Source organism: Tachypleus tridentatus, chromosome 2, assembly GCF_004210375.1.
Source record: "Tachypleus tridentatus isolate NWPU-2018 chromosome 2, ASM421037v1, whole genome shotgun sequence".
Taxonomy (NCBI): domain Eukaryota; kingdom Metazoa; phylum Arthropoda; class Merostomata; order Xiphosura; family Limulidae; genus Tachypleus; species Tachypleus tridentatus.
In genome coordinates, this window is record NC_134826.1 from 53,275,598 (window position 1) to 53,291,988 (window position 16,391).

Consider the following 16,391-nt stretch of genomic DNA (forward strand, 5'->3'; position numbering starts at 1 on the left):
ACAACTGAAAGTGTAGAGTAGGTTCAGTGCCATTACGTCTCGAGCCTCGGACCTTTTCATTAGTGTTAAGCCTTACTATCGCCATTGGATTTAACCACGACCAAGGTACTCAATTCGTAATCCGAAAGTCGCGGGTTCGAATCCCAGTTACACCAAACATGATTGCCCTTTCAGCCGTGGGGGCGTTATAATGTGACGGTCAATTCCACAATTAGCTGTTAAAAGAGTACCCCAAGAGTTGGCGGAGGGTGATAATAACTAACTGCATTTCCTCTATTCTTTCGCTGCTAAAATAGGGACGGAGAGTGCAGATAGCCCTCGTGTAGCTTTGTACGAAATTCAAAACAAACACCTGAAATGATGCCAGATACAACGTTTAATGCTTTTTATTAATTTAGCTTATTTTCATCAGCAGGGTTTGTTAAAAGGAGTGCGAGGTCTCGGAGCGCTGAAGATCCCTTTAATCGTGCCTTAACCTTCCCCCCTACCAAACAACACATACTTTTAAAACTGAGTTGTCCTTCTAAATACTATATTATCTGTGCCCTCTCACAGTTTTGTCGAGCCTACTTTATTCCATTAATAGAGAAAGGGGCTGGCGCCTCCCCTGTTTATCAGTATAAATATATTATCGCTTTTCAAGCTCCCGTATTTCTCTAGAAATATGTCGTTTAGGGTCTGAGAGAAATAATGCCTAAAGAAATAGAATATTGAATGACACAAACACTCACTTGAACCCTTACATTAGATTTCTTGACCCGACATCATTACTAACTAACTAGTATTCTCTCGCGTCAGTGGTTGGTTCTTTAGAATTTTGCGCAAAGCTGCACGAGGGCTATCAGCGCTGGCCGTTCCTAATACAGCAGTGTCAAGTTAGAGGGAAGTCAGCTAGTCATCACCGCCCACCGCCAACTGTTGGACCACTATTTTACCGAAGAATAGTGCAAAATTAGAGACGGCTAGCGCAGATAGCCCTCGTGTAGCTTTGCGCGATTTTCAAACCAAACCGTAACATAATAACATAAGAAAGGGTGAGCATGTTGATTGTGGCCGTGATTCAAACCCGCGACCAACAGATTACAAGTCGAGCGTCCTAAACACCTGGTCATAGGCTGAATAACATTGTTTATAATCTACCGATATTACTCTAGCTTGTTCTGAAGTTCGTACTACCAACAAGTTTGTCGACCAAGAGACCAGAATGTATTCTATTCAAACCAATTATAGCACGATTTTCGATTAGTAAAAAACACAAAACCTGTGATCCGAAAGTTAAAATGAAAAAGCATGGCAATCTAATTTTTTAAAGGTTTTACAAGTGAGAACAATATAATTCATTAATGTTTGTTTGCGTGAACAACGACTATACTTCCATCACATCTGATGCCTGTGGTCATCGTGTTTTTAATGTTTATACTAAGTGACAAAAACAGTATATTTCCATCTAAAGTGAAACCGCCCTATATTTTTGTTTCCTTGCTTACATATTCAGCGTTCTTCACTGTTTTGAAAGTTGGTCCTATTAGGTTCGTCTTCATATCCTTTCCTCTCTAAGTACATAGACAATGAAATAGTGTCGTACCGCGATTAAAAATAGTTCCAGTTGCTGAACTTTTTTGTTTTTCTCTTTTTTGTGCCCTTCCTCTTATCCAACCAATATAAAATATTCTTAGGAAGGATGGAAGCCAGTAACTGGATTCACGTGACGCACGAGAGGGGCGGGAACTATAGGGCTGTTTCAGGCTTGACGACACTGTGCAGTGAGCGGCTGGTTACCGTCAGCATTTAGTAGCACCCAGAAGAAAGCGTTAGGTGTTTCCTTAAGTTACTTAATGGATGTTTAATTCGAAATATTAAAGAAGTGACTTACTGAAGCCTTCTTCGGCTTCTAAACAACAAACGAAACGGTTCCAGGGTAAGTTCAGGTTTTCCTTACCCGACTAAGACTGAAATATTTGATGAATTCAGGCTAAGAAAATCGGGGGGAAAATAAGTTTCGATTAGTTCGTACATCTGTTTTTGTATTAATCAATAAGTTGAAATAAATATAATTATCTCATTATATATATCCCGAACTAATTTATCGCAATTTTATTTAATTTTTTTAAGCGTGAAGACGTGCAAATTATTTTTCTTTCTTTAATTTATGTTTGGTTTTGGATACCTCGCAAAGCAAGCCGTCCCTAAGGCAACTAGTCATTATCACCTTCCGCAAACTCTTGAGCTACTTTTTTACCAAGGAATAGTAGGATCGATCGTTACATTATAACGCCCCCAGGGCTAAAATGGCGAGAATGTTTGGTGTGACGGGGTTTCGAACCTGCGACCCTCAGATTACGAGTCCAGCGCCTTAACCATCTGGCCATGCCAGACCGCAGAATTATGTAGAGAGACCTTTAAAAAAGAGTTACTAGGCCTTGTGATTAATTATTTTGTGGTTAAATTTTCTGGATTAAAATAATACGGTAAATGAATTGTAAAAGAGAATGAACCATGGTACAGAATGTCTTACATTTAAGTTTGTTGAATAATTTTGAGTCGTTGGTTGACTGGTATAAAAATATAGTTCACTATTGAATTTTAAGAGTCTTTTTTTTGTGTCACAGTGGTCCAACGGTAAGTATGAAAGCGTAAAATGATACCAGACTTGTACACATTATAAATAACCCACTACAAACAAATGTTTTTGTTGTATTTTGCGCAAAACCATTTGATGACTATCTATTGCTAGCCAATCTCCAAATACGAAGTGAGAGGACAGAGAGGCAAGTTTTCAACGCTAACTTATGGGCTGCTCTAGTTAAATAGTGGGACTTGACTCTCACTTTTATAACACAGATATGACTCAAAATTTCGGAACAAGATTTTTTTTTAGCACACACGGGGCTCCGTACAACATAAGACGATATTGTTTCTTGTTTATAGCATATAAAATGTGATGCGTCTGTTTGAATCTCCCTCAAAACGTACAGAAAGGTTTACGAACATTTAACCTTATCAGTTTGAAAAAAATATTTCAAACACGAAATCCATTTTCATCAGTGTTAGGATTATATAACCCAGTTTGTTTGTTTTTTTAACAGAGTTTTAAGTTCGTTTAATTACTAGGTCCCACAATTCCGATTACATGTAACCGAAGTTATTGGATCTATTATGTTATTGAAATGTTAAGATTTAGCAAAGTAATCGAAACTGTGGAATATACTAATGCTGTACTCTTTAACAATGTTATTAAAAGTAAGTATCTAATAACGTAATCGAAACTGTGAAATGTAGTAACATAATCTAAACTGTAGGATACAGTAACGTAATCGAAACTATGGAATATCGTAATGTAATGTAAAGTGTGGCTTACAGTAACGCAATCGAAACTGTGAAATGTACTAACTTAATCTTAGCTGTAGGATACAGTAACGCAATCGAAACTGTGAAATGTACTAACTTAATCTTAGCTGTAGGATACAGTAACGCAATCGAAACTATGGAATATCGTAATGTAATCTATAGTGTGAGTTACAGTAACGCAATCGAAACTATGGAATATCGTAATATAATCTAAAGTGTGGGTTACAGTAACGCAATCGAAACTATGGAATACTGTAGTGTAATCTAAAGTGTGGGTTACAGTAACGTAATCAAAACTATGGGATATGGTAATGTAATATAGAGTGTGGATTACAGTAACGTAGTCGAAACTATGGAATATCGTAATGTAATCTATAGTGTGGGTTACAGTAACGCAATCGCAACTATGGAATATCGTAGTGTAATCTATAGTGTGGGTTACAGTAACGCAATCGAAACTATGGAATATCGTAGTGTAATCTAAAGCGTAGGTTACAGTAACACAATCGAAACTATGGAATATCGTAGTGTAATCTAAAGTGTGGGTTACAGTAACGTAATCGAAACTATGGAATATCGTAATGTAATGTAAAGTGTGGCTTACAGTAACGCAATCAAAACTGTGAAATGTAGTAACTTAATCTAAACTGTAGGATACAGTAACGCAATCGAAACTATGGAATATCGTAATGTAATCTAAAGTGTGGGTTACAGTAACGCAATCGAAACTATGGAATATCGTAATGTAATCTAAAGTGTGGGTTACAGTAACGCAATCGAAACTATGGAATATCGTGATGTAATCTAAAATGTGGGTTACAGTAACGCAATCGAAACTATGGAATATTGTAGTGTAATGTAAAGTGTGGCTTACAGTAACGCAATCAAAACTGTGAAATGTAGTAACTTAATCTAAACTGTAGGATACAGTAACGCAATCGAAACTATGGAATATCGTAATGTAATCTAAAGTGTGGGTTACAGTAACGCAATCGAAACTATGGAATATCGTAATGTAATCTAAAGTGTGGGTTACAGTAACGCAATCGAAACTATGGAATATCGTGATGTAATCTAAAATGTGGGTTACAGTAACGCAATCGAAACTATGGAATATTGTAGTGTAATTTAAAGTGTGGGTTACAGTAACGTAATCAAAACTATGGAATATGGTAATGTAATCTAAAGTGTGGGTTACAGTAACGCAATCGAAACTATGGAATATCATAATGTAATCTAAAGTGTGGGTTACAGTAACGCAGTCGAAACTATGAAATATCGTAATGTAATCTAAAGTGTGGGTTACAGTAACGCAATCGAAACTATGGAATATCGTAATGTAATGTAAAGTGTGGCTTACAGTAACGCAATCGAAACTGTGAAATGTACTAACTTAATCTAAACTGTAGGATACAGTAACGCAATCGAAACTATGGAATATCGTAATGTAATCTAAAGTGTGGGTTACAGTAACGCAATCGAAACTATGAATATCGTAATGTAATCTAAAGTGTGGGTTACAGTAACGCAATCAAAACTATGGAATATCGTAATGTAATCTAAAGTGTGGGTTACAGTAACGCAGTCGATACTATGAAATATGGTGGTGTTATCTAAAGTGTGGATTACAGTAACGTAATCGAAACTATGGAACATCACAATGTAATCTAAAGTGTGGGTTACAGTAACGCAATCGAAACTATGGAATATTGTAGTGTAATCTAAAGTGTGGGTTACAGTAACGCAATCGAAACTATGGAATATTGTAGTGTAATCTAAAGTGTGGGTTACAGTAACGCAATCGAAACTATGGAATATCGTAATGTAATGTAAAGTGTGGCTTACAGTAACGCAATCGAAACTGTGAAATGTAGTAACTTAATCTTAGCTGTAGGATACAGTAACGCAATCGAAACTGTGAAATGTACTAACTTAATCTTAGCTGTAGGATACAGTAACACAATCGAAACTGTGAAATGTACTAACTTAATCTTAGCTGTAGGATACAGTAACGCAATCGAAACTATGGAATATCGTAATGTAATCTATAGTGTGGGTTACAGTAACGCAATCGAAACTATGGAATATCGTAATATAATCTAAAGTGTGGGTTACAGTAACGCAATCGAAACTATGGAATATTGTAGTGTAATCTAAAGTGTGGGTTACAGTAACGCAATCGAAACTATGGAATATCGTAATGTAATCTAAACTGTGGGTTACAGTAACGCAGTCGATACTATGAAATATGGTGGTGTTATCTAAAGTGTGGATTACAGTAACGTAATCGAAACTATGGAACATCACAATGTAATCTAAAGTGTGGGTTACAGTAACGCAGTCGGAACTATGGAATATCGTAGTGTAATCTAAAGTGGGGATATAGCAACGTAATCGAACTTGTGGGATATCGTAGCGTAATCTAAACTATGGGATATAGTAATGTAATAGAATCTTTTGAATATAGTAACGAAGTCGAACCTGTGTAATATAATAAAGTATTCGAAACTATGAGATATTGTAACGTAATCTAAACTCTCGTGACGTAATTGAAACTGTAGGAAGTAGTAACGTAACAGAAACTTTTGGAATTCGTAACGTAATCCAAATTGTGGTATATAATAATATAATCCAATAAAGAAAACTAAAATATACTGACGTAACGAAATATGAGTGATTAAATTTGTTTTAGAACAAACTCACAATGACTATCAGCTGTATTCAAGTCCAGAAGCTTACCGTTATTTCTTAGTTGGACTTGTAAGACAGTTACAAGGAAAGAGTTTCTTTCTTTTTACAAAATGGATTTAAGTTAAACCTGGTACACTGGCATGATTATTGTGATTTAAGTTAAACCTGGTACACTAGCATGATTATTGTGATTTAAGTTAAACCTGGTACACTATCATGATTATTGTGATTTAAGTTAAACCTGGTACACTAGCATGATTATTGTGATTTAAGTTAAACCTGGTACACAAGCATGATTATTGTGATTTAAGTTAAACCTGGTACATGATTATTGTGATTTAAGTTAAACCTGGTACACTAGCATGATTATTGTGATTTAAGTTAAACCAGGTACATTAGCATGATTATTGTGATTTAAGTTAAACCTGGTACACTAGCATGATTATTGTGATTTAAGTTAAACCTGGTACACTATCATGATTATTGTGATTTAAGTTAAACCTGGTACACTAGCATGATTATTGTGATTTAAGTTAAACCTGGTACACAAGCATGATTATTGTGATTTAAGTTAAACCTGGTACACTAGCATGATTATTGTGATTTAAGTTAAACCTGGTACATGATTATTGTGATTTAAGTTAAACCTGGTACATGATTATTGTGATTTAAGTTAAACCTGGTACACTAGCATGATTATTGTGATTTAAGTTAAACCTGGTACACAAGCATGATTATTGTGATTTAAGTTAAACCTGGTACATGATTATTGTGATTTAAGTTAAACCTGGTACACTAGCATGATTATTGTGATTTAAGTTAAACCTGGTACACTAGCATGATTATTGTGATTTCTCTTTCTCAGACATTAAACTCTATCCCAGTCACGTGTAAGCTAAGACTAGAAGTACATTTCATCCCATTGAAACAAAACTCAGTTTAAAATGGAGGGTCAGGGGTTCGAATCCCTGTCGCACCAAACACGCTTCCCCTTTCAGCTATGGGGGCGTTATAATGTTACGGTCAATTCCACTATTCGTTGGCAAAAGAGTAGCCCAAGAGTTGACTGTGGATGGTGATGACTAGCTGCCTTCCCTCTAGTCTTACACTGCTAAATTAGGGACGGTTAGCGCAGATAGCCCTCGAGTAGCTTTGTACGAAATTCCAAACAAACAAACCAAAGCAGTTTAAAATGAAACTTAAAAAAACCAAATACATTCTTACTCAAACGTTAACATATTTCGCTGTATTATGGATAAAAGAAATCCTCGTTTTAAAATATGCTCTCTTCGTAGATACTATTGTAATAATATAGTGACTCTGTCGAAAGATTCAGTGTAGGTAGCATAGACTTCTTTTAAGTGAAGAACTGGGTTAGTTGTTTTAGAGTCAAACCACACTGGGCTAACTGCTGTACGTACCACGAGGAGTCGAATTCCAGGTCTTAGTGTAGTAAGGATTGTAAACTTAGCACTGTTTTACATTTTCTCAGGAACGTGGTATAACAGTTGAAAAGTGAAACGGTGCTAAGTTTACAATCCTTACTACACTAAGACCTGGAATTCGACTCCTCGTGGTACGTACAGCAGTTAGCCCAGTGTGGTTTGGCTCTAAAACAACTAATCCAGTTCTTCACTTATAAGAAGTCTATACTACACTAGCATAAAGAAACCAACCTTATATTTTTACATTAAACAAATCTTTATAACCGTACCGCTTGTTTTAGGCTTAACATAAAGCTTTCAAACTGAACTGCTTATTTTAGGCTTAATATAAAGCCTAACGTCTTTATATGACAGGAATAAGTACAACCTTTCGGTAAATCGAGCAATCATCACCACGTACGAGAATACAGAGCAAAAAACCTGGTCATTAACACTTACTGTACACAGTACAGCCTCTTTTGCTGTTTATCTACACTGAGTAATTAACTAAAACATGCCTATCATTTCTTGTGTGCTTTATCTTCAGTTTATATACATATTTCTACTCAGCAATGTGAAGAATATCTGGGTTAATCATTCGTTACAACTATCTTATCAAGAATCCCTTCAACACACATTTTCACTCTCAGAATCTCCAGTAGAGATGTTTCACCACCAGAATCCCTTATTCATTGTTCTGTGTTTTAGTTGCTAATACAACCGGACCTACCATAGTTTGTTCTATGTTTCAGGAACATCGCCGGTAACTTTCACCGACGTCGTGGAACGGGCCTGTGTTTCCAGTAGACGTTGCGATCGAAGCAAACTTAATGTTCCGGTGATACACTCGTGAGACGTGCTGGGAAAACCCAGCCCATGTTTAACACCGTTCGGCCAGAATAGCTCCAGCTCGGTGCACCTATCGGCGTGAAATAATATAATGGAATCTAGTGATAAACAAGAAGCCTATATCACAGCTACTGGTTAGTAACTTACTAGAAGTCTCATAAGTTCTGTTGTTTACGTTGTCTTAGTCAATGGGCTTTAATATTGGTCCGTGTAAGTAGCGTTAGAGTTCATTGGTAAAGAAAGATTGAGTCAAATCGGAGGTTCAAAACTAAACATATACTAAAACTGATCCAGTACCAAATAGTTTATTAGGACTTTTGTTTTCTACAGTCTACCATAACAATACTGTATTATACGATTATTCGGGTGAATATTGTACAAAACTAACTTACATTATTTACTACAACAATGTGAATATTGTACAAAACTAACTTACATTATTTACTACAACAATGTGAATACTGTCTGAAACTAACTTACATTATTTACTACAAAAATGGGAATACTGTTTGAAATTTACATTATTTACTACAACAATGTGAATACTGTCTGAAACTAACTTACATTATTTACTACAAAAATGGGAATACTGTTTGAAATTTACATTATTTACGACAACAATGTGAATGTGGTCTGTAACTTACATTATTTATAACAACAATGTGAATATTGTTTGAAACTCATACAACGGTCTTTCATATCTATATTAGTTCTGAAATTTAATTACTCAAACTTTCGCGGTTTAAACTTGTGTACTTGAAAATAGTCCCCCTGGTGATCAAAACGTTGTACTTGTTTAAAATCAAATCTTACACTAAAAGTTGTAACTTGCAAAACAATAATGTCTTCTGGACAAACTGATTTCCGTTCTGAACTTTATTAACGAAACAAACTATTCTAATCATCACAAGAAAGAAAATAAAATAATTATATGTAACTGGCGATTCTCGTTGAGAGGTTAAGTTTGAGGTGTCAGTTGTTCTGATCGGAAATCACCATTGTTTTTAACGGTTATTGATTTTAACGGTCTTTTTGAAGCTATAATATCAGAGTGGTAGTTTGTTATCGAGACCAAGAGGTAACAAACTAACCAAACATATTCCTTACGCCAACTGTGTAAGTTCTAATAAGAGTTATTAGATGCAGATACACCCAACCGCCTACCTATAAATTAACCCGAGGGTGACTAAAAGACAATAAACACGTATACAAATTGAAGGGTTTAGTTTAACATGAAATAGAACGTATGTATTCATCAGTCACTCCTCATGCCTAAGTGGTTTTTTGCAATAACTCGAGGTGTGTTAAATCTGAGAGAGTTGAGAAGTCTGACGCACTCGAATTCTTCTGTTTGAAAACAACTAAGTTGTATTCAAGTAGCTTGTAGCTTATTACAGCCGTTTTTAATTTGATGAGCACTTGGGAGAAGAGGATACTACCTAGGGGGCACTTTCCCTCATAATGGCGAGTATCTTGTGTACCATGATGAGTTGCTGTGATCCCACGGGTCTATCGCCGCTAGAGAACCTTCACGTGCGCCAAGTGATCATTCTCCGCAGACCTGTTAATGACAAATATGATCCGTTGTCTTCCTTCTAATATTTCATCTTTAATCGTGTGTTTGGAATTCACAAAATACAACTATTTTGTGTTAGATAAAACGTACTTGTAACGCCCCCACTCGATGTTAGGTAATGTATGGATAGATAAATGAATGTTTCACGATAGATAAACAAACATGAACACAATCCTTACTTCTTAGAGAACGCATAGAGAAAGATATAAACACAACACAGTAGCTAGTGTCAAATATGATACTGACAAACATATACACAACATAATAGGTAGTGTTAAATAAGATACAAACAAACATATATATATACAACATAATAGTTTGTGTTAAATAAGATACAAACAAACATGTATATATACAACATAATAGTGTTAAATAAGATACAGACAAACATATATATATACAACATAGTAGCTAGTGTTAAATCATATATAGACAAACATATATATACAACATAATAGTGTTAAATAAGATATAGACAAACATATATATACAACATAATAGCTAGTGTTAAAATAAGATAGACAAACATATATATATACAACATAGTAGCTAGTGTTAAATAAGATACACACAAACATGTATATATACAACATAATAGTTTGTGTTAAATAAGATACAAACAAACATGTATATATACAACATAATAGTGTTAAATAAGATACAGACAAACATATATATATACAACATAGTAGCTAGTGTTAAATAATATATAGACAAACATATATATACAACATAATAGTGTTAAATAAGATATAGACAAGCATATATATACAACATAATAGCTAGTGTTAAAATAAGATAGACAAACATATATATATACAACATAGTAGCTAGTGTTAAATAAGATACACACAAACATGTATATATATACAACATAGTAGCTAGTGTTAAATAATATATAGACAAACATATATGTACAACATACTAGGTAGTGTTAAATAAGATACAGACAAATATATATATATATATACACAACATAATAGCTAATGCTAAATAAGATATATACAAACATATATATATAGAACATAATAGTCAGGGTGAAATAGAATACAGAGAAATATATATATATATATATATACAACATAATAGCTAATGTTAATTAGGATACAGACAAACATACATATATAGAACATAATAGTCAGGGTGAAATAGCATACAGAGAAATATATATATATACAACATAATAGCTAATGTTAAATAAGATACAGACAAACATATATATATAGAAGATAATAGTCAGGGTTAAATAATATACAGAGAAACATGTATATGTACAACATAATAGCTAGTGTTAAATAAGATACAAACATATGTGTATGTACAACATAATTGCTAGTGTTAAATAAGATACAAACATATGTGTATGTACAACATAATTGCTAGTGTTAAATAAGATGCAAATAAATATATATATATATATACAAACATAATAGGTAGTGTTAAATAAAATACAAACATATATATATATACACAGCATAATAGCTAGTGTTAAATAAGATACAGACAAACATATATATATATATATACAGCATAATAGCTAGTGTTAATTAAGATATAAACATATATATGTGTGTGCAACATAATAGCTAGTGTTAAATAAGATACAGACAAACATATATTTACAACATAATAGCTAGTGTTAAATAAGATACAAAGATATATATATAAATATATATATATACAACGCAACTGGTTTGTAGAACGTGTTTATTTCTATCATAACACACTCTATTCCATGTAGAAAATGGTTACATTATTTGTAACACATCAACGTTACGTAGAAATTAGTTACGCCACCCATAACGTGTGACCTCTATGTAGAACGTGGCTATATCATCTATAGCACATCAGCTCCATTTAGAACATAGTTACATGATCTACAACATATCTACTCCGTGTATAATCTAGTTACGACAACTGTAACAAATCACCTCCACGTGGACTCTGTAACCTATGACCTCGATGTAGAACATGGTTATATCATCTATAACATATGAGCTCCACGTTTAACCTAGTTTCGCCCTCTATAACACATCAAGAAAGAATCTATTCCATGTTAAATGGAATGATGTAAACCCGATACTTCCCAGTGTAAAAATAACAATCAGGTAATCCATCTATATACCTGCTACGTATCTATGTTTGACGTTTAGTCTTACCTTTACTATTTAATGTAATTTACGCCTAAAGATTAGGCTTACAAAATAACACATTAGGAAAATAGAAGTAAACCACTCAGTCCGAGATAAAACGTTATATGGTTTACTAGGAAGGCAGCTTCGTTGGAAGTCAACAATTTATCACTGATATTATTTTACATGCAAAGTGTTATGACTATCGGGTTCGAATCACGGTCGCACCAAACATGCTTGCCCATTCAGCCGTGGGGGCGTTATAATGTGACGGTCAATCCCACTATTCGTTGGTAAAAAGTGTAATCCACAAGTCGACGGTGGATGGTGATGACTAGCTGCCTTCCCTCTAGTCTTTCATTGCTAAATTAGGGACGGCTAGGGCAGATAGTCCTCGAGTAGCTTTGCGCGAAATTAAAAGAAAAAAAGACTATTATTATATGTTATTTAAAAGTAGCCCAAGAGTCGGCGGTGGAGGGTGACTAGCTGTCTTCCCTCTAGTTTTCCACTTGTAAATTAAGGTTGGTTGGTAGATATCCTCGTTTTTCTTTGCGCGAAATTGAAAACAAACGAACGAACAAACCGTTACCTCCCTTAGTCTTGTTTATTTGTTTTGAATTTCGCCCAAATGTACTCGAAGGTTATTTGCATCAGCCATCCGTAATTTTGAAGTAGTAAATTAGAAAGAAAGTCAATACAACGTTTGGACTACTCTTTGTCAACGAATAGTGCAAATGATCATCAGATTATAACACCCTCAAGTCTGAAAGGGCGAGCAAATGGGTGTCGGGTTTCGGACCTATAGATTACCATGCCGGGTCTAGGTCCCTTACGAACCTGAAGTTATTTATACTGGATTCTTATAAACTTGTTCATCATATTTATGAATATTTCCCAGTAAATTAATTCCCCTTTCGCTCACAAAACCCGATACAGTTTATGTAGCTTCTGAATAATGGGAAAATGAGTTAACCCTAACATCACGCTACGATTGTTGGAATAAGACGAGTTTTTTTTTAAGAAATCAAGGAAAACTACTGGTAGTTTTTCCTCCCTCTATTCCATAAAAAAACTGACTCTCTGACTTTAATACTTCCCTTGAGGAATAAACAAAATTCAGTCCTGATTCAGTTTTTCAATTGTATATGTTTACTTGTGATAAAACTCGGCGAATACAGAACCTAGTACACGCCTGGATTATTTGTCAAATATGTTGAATTACCTTGGAGACTATACGTTAAGCCGAATTGTTTGAAGGGTGTCGTGCACGCTTGGCCGTGCAGGGCCAGGTGGTTAAGATACTCGACTCGTATTCTTAGGGTCGTGGGTTCGAGTCTCCGTCACACCAAACATGCTCGCCCTTTTAGCCGTGGGAGCGTTATAATGTTACGGTCAATCCCATTACTCGTTTGTAAAATAGTAGCCCAAGAGTTGACGGTGGGTGGTGATAACCAGTTGCCTTCCCTGTAGTCTTACACTACTAAATTAGATACGGCTAGCGTAGATAGCCCTCGTGTCGCTTTGCGCGAAATTCAAATTAAACCAAACCATTCAAAACATAAAATATTCCTTTGAAATAAAGTATATATAGGAATCTGCTGTAATATACCACTGTGTGTAGTCCAAAGACATTACATTAATGTTTGTATGTTTATCTAAATGCGAGTGGCCAAGTAAGCTCGCATTTCGACATTTATAGACGCTATCAGGGCTGTTTATCATGTGATTCAGAGATTAAAGGTAGTTATTATTATTGTTATTATTTAATTAGTTTTGAGTTAATAAGATGTATTTGATTGATATTATGTTTTTTCCAGTTTGATGTTATTTGTAAACTTATAAAAATGATGCTAATCTTTCTGGTATTGAAGAAAGAAACAAGATAATAACTTTATAAATTAATGTTATAAAATGAAATTTTTTCATGTAAACTGAGGTATCATTATATTTTTTAGGCTTATCTCCAGTAGGTAAAACGGATACAGCTTTATAGCGTCTATAATAATAAATATACGGGTAAGATTAGAATAATGTATATACAGGTACAATATTAATAGTAATACCATATAGTTCGATATTTCAGCTAATAAGAACAATCATACCAAACCTATGACTGCCTGTTTATGATATTATGATTTATTATTTCAAAGTTTCGTATATTTGCCACTGCCGTCCATCTGATGTTTGATTACACAAAAACTATATATTTTTTACACAAGTCCTGGTAAACGAACACACTGTTGCATCTTTTCAACCATTTTCTTACAAAAGAACATATTGTTGGATATTTTGACCCAAATCTTCATAAATGAACATATTATTGCTTTGATAAAAAATATTTAAAAAACAAAACACATCACAAATATCGTGCGACAAAGTAACATTAAGAAAAGAGAACTCGTTACTGAATAGTTGGAGCCGATGATATCCTACATATCACTAACTTCAAAGTTTGTAGATAACACACTGAAGTAACACGTACACATAGTTTGAGTCGAGGATATCATGGCTACATATAGTTTGTGTTATGTTGTAGGACATTAACATGACCTTAGTAACACAGTTTTGACTGCCTTACTAAATAATGGTAGCTTTCTAGAGACGATTTTAGTGTTATTACAAAACGACCTTAGGAGGTAATGGCTTAGTCTATATGTGATTGGAATCCCAGATTGTAAGGGTAGGGGTATTTCAGAATACTGTGAAACTGTTTGTATTTGATATCTCAGTTGACCAATGGAAAAGAACAAGATTACGTAATTCATGTAATGATGGGCAGACTGTACGAATATGAGGTACAATGGCTTCCCATTCATATTGAAGATACAAAACAAATACACTTTATTTGACAATCATATTAATACATAACGACTTTAACAGGAATATAACAAGTAGGTATTTATTGTTAAGTTGTGACACGTTCTTAATTCTGTGTTCATTCTCAAAACGAATGTTATGGTAATGTAAGTAGAACTACTCAGAGATACGTTATGGTACAGGAGTGGCTCTTTAAAAGATTTGTAAGAGACTAGAGGGAAGTCATTCTTTCCTAGGTCCAAGTGGCTCCCACGATACTCCATTGTAGTGTTTTCATTATCACGTCAAACAATCACCGCAACAATGGTGTTCAACAAAGTTCTTCGGTTCACTAAGATATACAACAATGACGCCTGATGTATTGTTGTCAGCAATGTAGAGCATTCGTAAGCTCATAACGTAAGCCTCTTATCACAACTTAAGCACACTTGTAGCTCGACAACTTTTTCATGGTACACTACACGTCTATAAATTCTGTAAAAAAATCACAAAATCTCCCCTACACATCTAAAAACACGTGTTATAATTCTGACCCGTACTTTGTTTGATGTATATTTAAATAGATGTTCCATCTTTCATTGAGTAAAATGAACACCAAGTCTGCTTTCTTGCTTCGTACTGGTTACCACCGCTAGAGTCACCTTGAATAATTATAAGTTAACCATTAGACATACATCCTTCCCACTGATGACATTATCAGAAAATAGATGTTGCCTAGATACGAATCGTATCGTGGATACGGAAACACTTTTCTGTGTGTATTTTATGAAAATGAGTGATACGGATATTGTTCTGGACTCGATCTTTTAATGCAAGTACATCAACAGTGACAAATTTATTTTGTTACATATCGTAACAGTGGTCCTACTTATTTTACTACTAACATAACTGCTCCCTTTTTCACAAAAACATATCCTTTAGTGTTCCACAGAGAAAAGTCAATACCGTATTTTAAAAATAAAAAAGCAACTTTCCTGTTTGTCTCCGAAGAAAAAATGTCCACATTTATAAAGCGCTCGGATTATAGGGTTTTAATCACTTTATAGCAAAAATTCTCGGACATACGTTGTTGTTTTGTGTCGTTTTTTTTCTGACATCGTAAATAAGTTATTCTTCAATAACATGTTACTTTCCTTCCTTCTTCACTTTCACAATTACGTTGTGAAAACTGTTACCTTGTTTTAATGTACCTTGTGAAACTGTTACTTTGTTTTAATGTACGTTGTGAAACTGTTACCTTGTTTTAATGTACGTTGTGAAACTGTTACTTTGTTTTAATGTACGTTGTGAAACTGTTACCTTGTTTTAATGTACGTTGTGAAACTGTTACTTTGTTTTAATGTACGTTGTGAAACTGTTACCTTGTTTTAACGTACGTTGTGAAACTGTTACCTTGTTTTAATGTACGTAGTGAAACTGTTACCTTGCTTTAACGTAGTTGTGAAACTGTTACCTTGTTTTAACGCACGTTGTGAAACTGTTACTTTGTTTTAATGTACGTTGTGAAACTGTTACCTTGTTTTAATGTACATTGTGAAACTGTTACTTTGTTTT

The 16,391-nt window shown here is 34.4% G+C and overlaps 1 protein-coding gene across 1 annotated transcript in view; it reads left to right on the plus strand.

The window, feature by feature from the left end:
- Positions 1–1,708: 1,708 nt before the first annotated feature.
- The window catches only part of LOC143235609 (LIM homeobox transcription factor 1-beta-like), a 69,322-nt gene continuing 54,639 nt past the window's right edge, over positions 1,709–16,391 (plus strand). The window contains exons 1-2 of the mRNA XM_076473847.1: positions 1,709–1,918; positions 8,216–8,446. Coding sequence (XP_076329962.1) covers positions 8,404–8,446 — 43 coding nt within the window. The 5' untranslated portion in view covers positions 1,709–1,918; positions 8,216–8,403. The remainder of the gene's footprint in view (positions 1,919–8,215; positions 8,447–16,391) is intronic.